Source organism: Pteropus alecto, unplaced genomic scaffold (genome assembly GCF_000325575.1).
Source record: "Pteropus alecto unplaced genomic scaffold, ASM32557v1 scaffold81, whole genome shotgun sequence".
Taxonomy (NCBI): Eukaryota; Metazoa; Chordata; class Mammalia; order Chiroptera; family Pteropodidae; genus Pteropus; species Pteropus alecto.
In genome coordinates, this window is record NW_006433378.1 from 20,472,133 (window position 1) to 20,484,203 (window position 12,071).

At 39.1% G+C, this 12,071-nt stretch overlaps 1 protein-coding gene across 1 annotated transcript; it reads right to left on the bottom strand.

Moving 5' to 3' along the window:
* Nucleotides 1-3,206: 3,206 nt before the first annotated feature.
* Nucleotides 3,207-10,391, bottom strand: LOC112476814 (keratin-associated protein 19-7-like). Its single transcript, XM_025044217.1, has 2 exons — nucleotides 10,359-10,391; nucleotides 3,207-3,398 (listed from the first exon to the last, which is right to left on the bottom strand). Exons 1-2 carry the CDS (start codon nucleotides 10,389-10,391, stop codon nucleotides 3,207-3,209), a joined length of 225 nt encoding a protein of 74 aa, XP_024899985.1.
* Nucleotides 10,392-12,071: the final 1,680 nt, after the last annotated feature.

A 12,071-nucleotide genomic window follows, 5' to 3' on the forward strand; every position in this document is an offset into this window, starting at 1 on the left:
GAATTCATAATATATATGATTTCATAATATATATTTCATAATATATATTCCACATATATACCACATCTTTATCCAATCGTCTATTGGTAGACACTTAGATTGCTTCTCTATCTTAGCAATTGTGAATAATGTTGCAATAAACATAGGAGTGCATATATCTTTTCTAATTAGTGTTTGGATTTCTTTGGATAAATACCCAGAAGTGGAATTGCTGGGTCATAAGGTCGTTCTATTTTTAATTTTTTGAGGAATCTCCATATCATTTTTCCTAGTGGCTGCATCAATTTGCCATCCCATGAGGATTTTCTTTTCTCCACATCCTCGCCAACATCTGTTGGTTGTTGATTTATTGATGATGGCCATGCAGTGAAAGGTGCTTTAAAGTCTCAGTCTTAGCATCCTGGGTGGTGGCATGGAATACCATCCCTTCCTGAGGCATCAGAATGAACCTTGAAGCTTCCCCTTCCAGTATGACATGAGCTTGGCATTGTATTTAGCTGGTGAGTTACAAATGAATGTACAGTTTTTCCTAAGCCTTGAAAGTTTAATCTCTCTTATGTGAGATAAATCTCAATGAACGTTCAGGGAAAGTTGAATTTAGTGAGAGACTCATGTGTGGGTGTATTACTTCTGTCGAGTAGAAGGTACTAATCAGCAGCGGGATCAGAAAAGCAACCGCCTGGCCAAGATTTGTGCCGATCTCCATATTCTACACCCTCATGAGTAACTTCTGGTTACCAAGTAGTTGTTTTTCCATACACATTATTCAGATACATTCAATGGCATGATAAATGCTTGATATCCACATCAGTATTGTTAAAGCTCTGATCAGCTATCCCAAATCCATCAGGCACACTATTGAAATACTGAAGGCTTGATGTGAAAATCCTTCATACTGTTGCCTAACTAAAATATCTTTGAGTAACACAAAGCACGTGAATTTTATATCTTTACTTTTCCAAATCTCTTTAGTAAATAAATTCAGGGAATGGTGAACGCCATTTTCTTTAATATGTTTGTTTTTTTTTCATGTCTGTTTAATAATTTTTCTCACACAATACCCTACTACATAATTTTCAAAAATCATTTTAGAAGAAATTTTCAGCATCAAAATTTCCACTGAAATTCTATCTATGTTTAGTTAGATTTTTTTCTCGGCCAGTAATATTCATCTGCTACTTATTCCACCAGCAAAACACTGATGCCTGCCTTTATCTAGCAAATATACTCAGTGTTCACTGAACAGAATGTACTTACTGTACAAGCTAAAAAGAGAAACGAAAAGGTGAGCAAGCTTCTACATTCAGGTGCTTCACTAGATTTTCTTTGTGGTTACTGTTTAGTTTTTTATTCCTTCAGTCTGGTTAGTTTTGTGACCAAAATTAAGACACTAATAATGTGTAGATATGGTAAAGTTTGGAGATTGGGTAATTGGGAAAAACTTTCCAAATTCTCTTCAAGATTTTAAAGAAGGAACTCATCACCCTTCTCTTCCCTTCCTCCCCCACATATGCTTCTATTATAGATTGCTATATTTTGAATGTCTTAACACTAAGAGCAATGTGTTATTCATTTGAAACTCCCATATGTCCTAGCCTAGAAGGATACATAGTAGGCACTCAAAAAAAAGTGTTTGATAAATAATTTGAATTGTCTGTTCTTAGCTGACTTTTTCTAAATCATGGAGTGTTATCAATTGTTAATTGCTTCCAACTGGAATATAACAAACATAAAGAAAAATACATGCAAAAAAATAAGTTTGCATATCAACGACTTATTAAAAGCAATATTTGGAAAAACTCCAAGGTCAAAAAAAAATAGAAAATTGCCGACACCTCACAAGCCCCCACTCAGACTGTCTTCCAAATACTACTTTGCCAGAGTCAACCACAGTCCTGACTTCTAACCCTGTAATCTAGTTTTCCCTGTGTAGCAACTTAAATAAATGGGCTCATACTTTATTCTGTTATGCCTGGGTTCTGTCATCCAATGCCACGGTTGTGAGATTATCCAGATTGTTGCACGTAACTCTAGTACATGCAAGAAGCTCTAGATGTAGCTCTAGTTTCGGTGATAGTTGCTGCTGTGTAGTATCCTGTACTAAGAATACACTACAATTTATTTTACATTCTTTCGTCGATAGACATTTGGGTTGTTTGTGCCATGAGCACATATTTGCCAGTTACATGTGTGGCAACTATCATTTTCCACCCCATGGCTTCCTTTGACAGCAAACAATTTTCAATTTTTCTTAAAAAATTGCAAGATATTCTGCTGGACTCTGTAAGAAGGTACATATAAAATGCTACTCAACTATGGGACTGTCGAGGTATTTTTCAGCTTCTGGGACAAACAGAAACTGTACCTGAGGATTGGGGGAAAGGGAATGGTCAGCCATTGTGTGTGTGTGTGTGTCTGTGTGTGTCTCTGTGTGTCTGTGTGTCTGTGCACACACAAGAAATATAGAGTGAGTAGCAGGACACCATGATTCCAAAATTAATATGAGGTTTCAGGTAATTGTTGGACAAATTAAAAATGGCTCTATATTATAAAACCATGAACAAGTGTCTTAATCCACAAACATCTTTTGACTTAGAGGTCCTGGGCACAGAGCATACCATGATGAATAAACGAGCAAAGTCCTTGTCCAGGGAGCTTGGATCTAATTCTATGAAATAAATTGACAGAATTGACACTAAGTTTACTCTATTAAAAATAACTTATTGAAATATGGGAGTTGGTAACATATTTGAATTGTCTGTTCTTAGCTGACATATTTGAATTGTCTGTTCTCAGTCTATGTCCTTGAGTCTCTGTTTGTCCTGTTCATTTGTTGCTTGTAGGTTTATATCTCAAAAGAAGAGAAACAAAAGAAAAAAAAATATTTTACAGCAGGTACTTTTACCATCTGAGTTTGTTTTTTTTTTTTAATTTATATTAAAAGGGAAGAGAGGGATGAACAGTTTGAAAGATAAGAATGCAGGTCATTTTACAGGGAACGTTTCCCTTGCTGCGATCGCTGCTTCTGGTGTTTTCCGCCAGAACAGAGCTTGATTTTGAAGAGCTCACATGTCAGCCTCTCCTGGTCTATATGGTTTATCAAGAAAGCAGCTACACAGTTGACATAGGGGGATAAAAGGACCTAAAAGCATCGCTAAGTCTGGATGATAGAAAGATTCCAATGGTTTGAAGAATGAGTTCGCTCCTCATAAAAAGCCATAGAATCCATATCCTCCATAGCATGATGGGCGGCAGCAGCCATACCCCATCCCGTAGCCTCCGTAGCCACAGCCGTAGCCCAGTCCACAGAAGCTGCCACATCCACAGCCATAGCCACCGCCCAGGCCACTGAAGCCTCCACAGCTGTAGCCCAGGTCTCCGTAGTAAAGCCGTGGCAGCTCATGGTGTCAGTAACTGTAGATTTGTTTGGATATCAAGGGCAATTTCCCAAGTATAACGATCACTAAATCCTCTGGGACTTACATACCCTCAGTGATGGTTGGGGCAAGGCACGCAGACTTGCACAATTCTCATCAAATGGATTAAATTGCACAACAAAAATCTCATCCATCTTAATTGTGTAAAAATTTCCCGACACTAATTAAAGATGTTTTCATTTGATTTCTACGCAGTTTGGATTCCACAGGGTAATTATGCTATCTTCAAAGCCCTCTCTCTTTGACCCTCGTATTTAAAGCTCTATAATCAGACATCATCACAGCATCAATCACTTCCAATTTCATCACCTGGAATTGTTCATTCATTAAAGCCCCTTCCCAGCATCTCTGGACCTTTACTTAGTAATTTATTCATTTCACAAATATTTAATGATCACCTAATAATGTATCCGAGGCACTATGCTTGGAGCTAAAGATAACAGTTGCAAATAAGAGCTGCCCTTCCCAATCTCTGAGTTTATCTACTTTATCTTTCTTATGCGAGGTAATGAAAGAGCAAACACTTCCTGTATAAATCCAACAAAAGGCAGATGACAGCACCAGAGGACCAAATTTATTTTTTTGAGAGAGAAAAACAAAACCAAATGGCAAAGGTTTGTTTCCTTACACATTATTTATAACTTTTGCTCCATGTTGTTTATGAAACTTTTGATGTCTCCTAGCTCTTACCGCAAGATTTTTTCCATGATTAAATCTTTATATAGAAGATACCACTGGGTGCAAATGTTGTGGGAAGTTTTTATGCAAAGTAATGCCATATTCTTCATCATCATCATCTTCACCTTCTTTTTTATGAAAGGCTTTTCTAAAAAGATTAACATTCAGGCACAGGCTCCACCTACCTGACTGCATGCCACACGCGAAAGCAGGCAACCCTCTCTGCTCCACTAAATTCCTAACGCAACCAGCAAAGAGGTTGAAAAAAAGTCGTTTTTCAAATTCTGAGATTCCATCATCTTTCTGATTTCTTAAGAAACCCTAATTCTACTATATATTATTTATCAAAATATGAACCAGTAAAATAAAAAATAATTAGATATAGTCTCTTTTTAAAAATGAAGTCCACTAAAGTGTTCATGGTATGGCGTTGGAATCGACCCTAATTAGTCATTTATTCAAAATCAATGTTAAAAAAAAAAACAGCAATCGAAATATTTTATATAATGTTAATAATGGCTCCAGAGAGAGTCTTACAGTATTAGAGCTGGCTTAGCATTCTCATTTTGTAGTTGATGAAACTGAGATTTACAGATTGGCTCAGATCAACCAGTGAGTGGCAAAGCCCAGACTAGAACCTAGGTCATTTATCTCCATCCCTTTCATTTTCTGTTTTGCCACAGTCCCTTCATCACACTTTTATAGATGTTGTACAACATGGATAAAGCAAGAAATTTCATTATCACAGTGGAAGAATGACACCTCTCCCTTGCTTTCTCTGTTGGTGAGCTTCCCAATTCTGACTTTTGATCTGTCTGCTGATTGGCATTTCCTTTCTTCTTGGCTGGAATTCAAGGGCTAAAATTAGAGAGTGAAAACTGAAAGCGATATCCACTTATTCTCAACAAGATTACAATCAAGATGATTGTCGCATTGATTGTTCAAGAGATGGAAGACTGAGAAAGAAGAGCGGAAATAAGCCCAAACATTTTAGAGTGGAAAATTGAGAATCCAGACCAAGATGACAACATAGGAGGCTCCTGAATGTCCTCCTCCTACGTGCACACTAAATATACAACTACGGAAGGAGCAATCCCTCTGAGAGAAATCCAGAAACTAGCTGAGTGACTCCGACACATTGGGTGAGTGAGAAAATACCCACATTGAAATGGGTAGGAAAGACAGAGACACACTCTCACCATAACCTTACCCTGGCCACAGTGCCTTGCAGTCAGGAGGGAACACCCAACTCCCAGGTTCCTCCAGGAGTGAAACATCTAGCACCCCACTTTTTAAGGTTCCCACTCAGGGAATGAGCCCCCAAAACACTTAGCTTTGAACACTAACAAATCCCACAGGACTATAGCAAACAAAAAAGCATGAGTACTTGCTGCAATCATCTGCCCAGAACTCAGGATAGAGAGCAGACAGAATCACCCATCTCCCAATGAGTCCATGCAAGGGGATTGACTGCGTGCTTTACAAGCTGATGCCTGAGGATCCAGTTCCTAATGGGCACAAATCCAGGTGCAGACTGCAACCCTCCCCTGAAGCCCAAAAGAACTGATGGCCCTTCCCCCACCTTCTCCCACTGTCTTGCTCAACGAAAAACCAAGCCACCAGCATCTCCCTAGGAGGAGCTTGTCCACACATCTAGAGCTTCAACTTTTATGGTTACTACCCAAGGGTCAGGCCTACAAATCACTCAGCTCTGATAGCTAAGGGGGCTTACATCCTAAGTCCTATAGAACTATAATAAAGAAGCAAGATTTTTAATTGAAATATAATTGACAAAGAATCTTATATTAGCTTCACGTGTACAACATAACGATTTGATATGTGTGTACATTGCAAAATGATCACAACAACAGTCTATGCATCACCACACATAGTTAGTTACAAATGTTTTTTTCTTGTCATGAGAACTTTTAAGACCTACTCTCTTGGTAACTTTCAAATACACAATACAATATTGTTTACTATAGTCACCATGCTGTGTGTTACATCCCAGGACTTATAACTATAAGTTTGTACCTTTTGACCACCTTCACCCATTTTCCCAGCCCTTCTACCCCCACCTCTGGCAACCACCAGTATGTTCTCCGTATCTATAAGTTAGGTTTTTTGTTTGGTTGGTTTTGGTTTTTTAAATTCCACATATAAATAAAGTCATACAGTATTTATGTTTCTGTGTGTAATTTATTCCACTTTGTTTAATGTCCTCGAGGTTCAGCCATGCTGTTGCAAATAACAGGATTTCCTTCTTTTTACGGCTGAATACTATTCTATTGTGTATATGTGAGATAGATATAGATATAGATATAGATATAGATATAGATATAGATATAGATATAGATATATCTTTTCAAATTAGCATTTTCATTATATACACAAACATATATATATATATATGTTCTTATCTATCAATGGACACTTAGGTTATTCCATGTCTTGGCTACTGTAAATAATGCTGTAATGAACATGGGGGTATATATACGTTTTCAAGTTAAGTGTTTTTATTTTCTTCAGATAAATACTCAGAAGTGGAATGGAATGGCTGGATCATAAGGTAGCCTTTATATTCCCATATTTATCAGCGACTGGCCGTCAGCATGAGCTTGGAGGTGGCTTCTCTGCTGAGCCAGTCCTTAAGAGAACGACATCTGAAAGCTGTCCATGCGTCATACTCCCAGCAGGCAGGGATCTGGGCTACGCATCATGGCGCTGACTCCACACACTACCCCAGCCTTCCGTGACAGATGCTGCCATGCACGGCCTTTACTGCTCAGACCTCCAATGTGGGCAGTCCTCACAGACAGAATCGAGATCACTGCGCCTGCCTTTTTGCTGAACCACGGAAGCAAGACCAGTTGGAAGTGCTAGGAAATGAAAGATCACCACCATCCAACCCTCTCGCAGCCTTTAATCACTGACTCTTGGGAGTGAATAAACACCTTCAGTGATATCGTTCTGATATGTGTGCTTTACACTGTTCCTTCAGTTTCCATGTGAGATTAAGTTCCTGTCGCCCACTGCAATAACTGTGTTAATAATTCACCCATAATTGGCCACCTTCCTTTTCGTTTCTCATTTTCCCACTCCTCTACCAGTGTTCTGGTCCCTCCCAAATAAACTACTTGTACTCAAATTTCTGTCTCAGGATCAGCTTTGGGGAGAAACCAAAAGAAAGCCTTCCCATAGCCCAAACCATTTTTGGTAGACTCAGATGATAGAGTTCCTTCGATTAAGGCTGATCGGTGGAGATTAGTGCTGCGGGAAGACGGATGATATAGTAGAGAGAATTCCTTTCCAGGAAGGAAAATAAAATGCAAGACCTACTTTGTTTGATGAAATGAAATATAAAAGGTAAGGGTGGAGGGAGAAGCTGGAGACGCAGGTCCTCACCCTCCCATCTCAGAGTAAAAGTCTGTAGAGTGAGGACACATCCAGGCAGGTACCATTGGGGAAATCTGATTAAAAACAAAATCTCTCCCAACCCAGAAAACCTCTCCCCAAAGGGAAAAGAGAAATAAAACAATTTTATTACTGAATAAGCATTAAACCAAAATTAGTGCCTATTGCAGGCAAATCATGAAGATGGAAGGAAATCTCACCATTTTACAGAGCCAAGGAGATGCAGCCCATGACATGCACGTTCTTAGGATAAGCAATAACTGCTCCTCTATAAGAGGACCTGACAGCATCATTTGTCACACACAGATCATCCTAGATTCACCTCGTAACTGAGGTAGCCGTTTGTGCTTGCTAATTCTCTTTATCCAAAGGAAAAATTAACTTCTCACATCTTTATGACAGGAGGTCATTTTGGATTGAGACGCTTGCCAAAGTTAGGATGCTACCCTCTCAAGAAATTAGGAGATGTGACACTTGAGAAAGACATTCCTGGGTCATAAAGCTGAAAAAGGGCTTATTCGGATTTTTTTTTTTTTTAATTTAAATGCATTTCAAACACACAGAGAAAGAATTTGCAGTTACAAGTTTTCTGAAGTAAATGCTCTAAGAAAAAGATCACTTCCCTTATTTTCAACAGAGAATTAAGAACCTTGTTTTTATGTGTATGCCCCTTTACAGTACAAGGGAACCCCAACACTTAGAGGCCTTCCTTCCTGGCAAGGGATAGTCACAGGCTTCTCTTGGTGATATCCTAGTGAACAGGAGAGCTACAGAAAACAAGATTAGAGAGAACCAGCAGTAAGATCTAGCTGCCCCTTGTCACATGTTATAGGGCTTGGCTTTTACTGTAAGATGAAAAGTCAGTAAAGGGTTTCGATCAGATGAGTGACAGGTCTGACTTACATTTTAGAGTCACTTATCATAAAATTGATAAGTAGAACTGATTGAGCAGGACTTTATTCTCAGGAAGCCTGTGGATGTGAAAGGACATACAGAAGAAACAAAGCTTTGCCTTGAGGTTGTTTACTCTACCGATGGAGAGATAACAGGAAAAAGCTATCCTTAATAACATGAGGTCACACGGGTTTATCTGCCCAAATGACAGCAGTCATTGCACAGAAAGGCTAGAAGAACAGAATGCAGAGGAAAGGGAAGACACTGAAGACTGGAGTAGTCACAGAGTACATCAGAGAGGAGAAGGGGTTTGAGCTGTGCACTGAAGGATGGTACTAGCTGAGTGATGGAGCAGCAAACAGCATAAATTAAGGGCCAGCGATCACTCTGAATAGAGCCTCTTTGGAGTAGGTTGAGAAAAATTAACAAATTAAGGTTGCAGAGGTGTGGTACCATGGACACCAGTGTTACTGATAAAGTATTGTGAACAGACCCTCAAAGAATTGACTAGCAGAAATGTACCCCTTCTCTGCTCTGACATCTTATTCCTACTGGAATAGAACAGCCGTACACTTGCATAATGGCCTCCTTGTTACTTCATACTAATCGGATGGGTTTAACAAAAAGTAATTATAACATTATTTTTAATTACTTCTGCCATTTCTTCTTTAGCTCATTTTTCTCTCCCTATCCTTTAGATAAACATTCACCCTCATTGTGGGTAAAATTTAAATAATTTGGGACCTTAGAGCAAAATGTCATTTTCTAGCAGGAGGAGGACTAGGGCTTCAAAAGAGACAAAAATGGAAATTATAATGGTTAATTTTATGTGTCAACCTGGCTGGACCACAGAGTGCCAGATATGTGGTCAAACATTATTTTGCATATTCCTGTTAGAGGGTTTTGGAGGAGATTAACATTTTATTCAGTAGATTGAGTAAATGTGGGTGGGCCTTGTCAAATCAGTTGAAGGCCTAAATAGAACGAAAAGGCCTTCCCTCCCCCAAGAAAGGGAGAACTTCTGCCTGACTGCATTTGAACTGAAACAGCGTTGTTGTTTTTTCCCTGCCTTCAAATTCGAACTGAAACATTGACTCTTGCTGGCTATTGAGCCTGCTGGCCTATGGCCAGGAACTACACCATCAGCTCTCCTGGGTCTGCAGCTTGCTCATTCACCCTGAGGAGCTTGAGACTTGTCAGCCTCCATAATCACATGAGCCAACTCCTTATATAAATCTAGATAGATAGATGATAAATCGCTATATAGACAGATTGATAACAAAAAAGAGTATATGCGTATGTGTGTATATATCATATATATATATATATATTATATATATATCATATGTCAGTGTTTTTCAGAGAAACAGACCATAAGAGATATAGGATATATATGATATATATATGATATACATATGTATATGATATATGTATATATCATATACATATGTATACATATGATATATGTATATATCATATATATCATAAATATTCTATATCTCTTATGATCTGTTTCTCTGAGAAACAGTGACTAAAACAGAAATGTATCTAAAACCATTGCCCTTCCTGCATCTGTGATGTTGGTCACCAAGAAGTTGAGGACAGTGAACGCATAAGAAGGCAGAAAAAGATGCTGTCACACCAGAACTTATGAAAGTATCTGGGGCTTTCCTCAGGTACAGACTAGGGGATCACCTATTTGCATGATGTGATAAACATCAGGAAGTCAATAAAATCTCCCAAGATTCTTCTAGGTAATGTCAACTTGGAGCCTGAGGGACTAAGACTGGAAAACTGGAGGAGGGAACTCTCTGAACCAGTAACCATTGAGTACAGTTGGAGAAGCCACCTGGCTACAGCAGAGCCTTCCAGGAAGAGTGACAGACACAACCGAATACATCCTGGGGCAGGCCATGGGAAGCCTTGGACACTTACCTGAGGACATTTTTCTGTAACATTGGCAATCATGTATACGACTTTCATTGAATGCTTACTCAGTGACAGACACTGTGCCTAGGGCTTCCTGTCCTTTGTCTCCTGTAATCCTCAAAATGACTTTGGAAGTAAAAATTATTGCCCCATCTTTCAGATGAGGGAACAGAGATCTAATGAGGGTAAGTGGGAAGTTAGAGATAAAGAGATTTAGGATCTGAGACTCTTAGTGTAAATGAATTCTTCCAAGAAATGTGTAGAGCTGTGTCTGGCATGTGACGAGTTCAATAAAAGGAAATTACTATTTTCACACTGTCATCGTCATCACCATTATTAACTGTATTCTTCCATCATTACTAATAGCATATCGACCGAATTTCTCTGGCTCGAATAAGGCTAAAATGCTAAAGATCACTCAGTAGACGGCTTTCAAATCCAAAGCTACCTGAAAATATCTTTCTTAAAGTGTTCTCTGCTACAGGTGTGAGAGGGGTTTGAGAGTCTTCGTTAGCTTGAGAAAGAAACAACGATCATTCCCACGCAGAAGTGTGATTCGGAACATCTTGCTAGTTTCTCCCTGTCCTCCATAGCTCTTTCCTGTGTCCCATTTCCACATATCTCCTGACTTCCACAGCTAAGCTCAAGGGTATCCATTGGCTACCTAGATAGAGTTTTGCCTGCAACCTCTTCATAGACTCTAATCTAGAGGTTACTCAAGGCACATATTAGGCACTAAATAGTTACTCACGTAAAGTGAGTCATTTTCTCTACCACCTCCTCCCTCCCTGCATTCGAGAGAGTAATTTGGAGTTGACCATGTAGCTATCATAAACGACCACCTATTTTGTTTTAATTATATTTTATCTTTGACATCTACTCAGAAGAAATGGAGAAATGCCCATTAAATTATTTTTTCGGCCCATGTGCCATGAGAACCTGATTACACTGGAATCACTTTCTAGCCATTGCCATTTATTATATTTTTTTCCTTTTGGATGGCTGTTATGGTCCTGTTGCTGTTTTTCCTCTCTAGGCAGTAGAGTTGGACTGAAATATATTAGTTGTTACACATATATCTTGCAAGTTGCTTATTCCTGTTCCCACTTCAGTCCTGATTAAATTCAACATGAACTTTGGCCTTGGATGAAAAGAGAAGCAAACTTCACAGCGCCCCTTGAATTTATGAGGCTGCGACATGATTTGTTGCAATGGGAGATTGGGGCTGCCATGTGAATGAAGAAGCTCGCGTGACCTTCACCTCTGACACTGGCAGTCACAAGGGAGTCACAGCTAGGTCTGAGTTCCTCAAAAGAGGCTGCATCATGATTCTCAGAATCTGGATCTTATATTAATATGCCATCTGTTCTTGGTGCATTGAGAGGGGAAGAGGAAATAAGTCTACATCGCTCATCATCTATTACCAGTCCAGTCATAGTACTAGACACTGAACAGTGTACCTCATTTAAACTTATAACAACACAGTGGACAGGTTTTATAAAAACCTGTCTTAGAGATAAGAAAGCTGATGTGGAAGCTACAGAACATGGCCAAGACCACACAGCTCCAATTAAAGAAGCAGAATGGGGTTTTGACCCCAAGACTGTGATTACAAATCATGGATTATTTCTCTGCATATAGCCAAGAAGTCTAGAGAAGAGAAATGTGTTACACAATGAAGTAAAGCTTGGAAAAGGGAAAGTGGTCCACCTGGCGAAG

Excerpts from the sequence above, each read along its gene's own strand:
- LOC112476814 (XM_025044217.1), bottom strand. The coding sequence starts at position 10,391 with ATGATTGCCAATGTTACAGAAAAATGTCCTCAG. Across the intron at positions 3,399-10,358 it reads TTACAGAAAAATGTCCTCAG|CTGCCACGGCTTTACTACGG; the intron begins GTAAGTGTCCAA and ends TGACACCATGAG.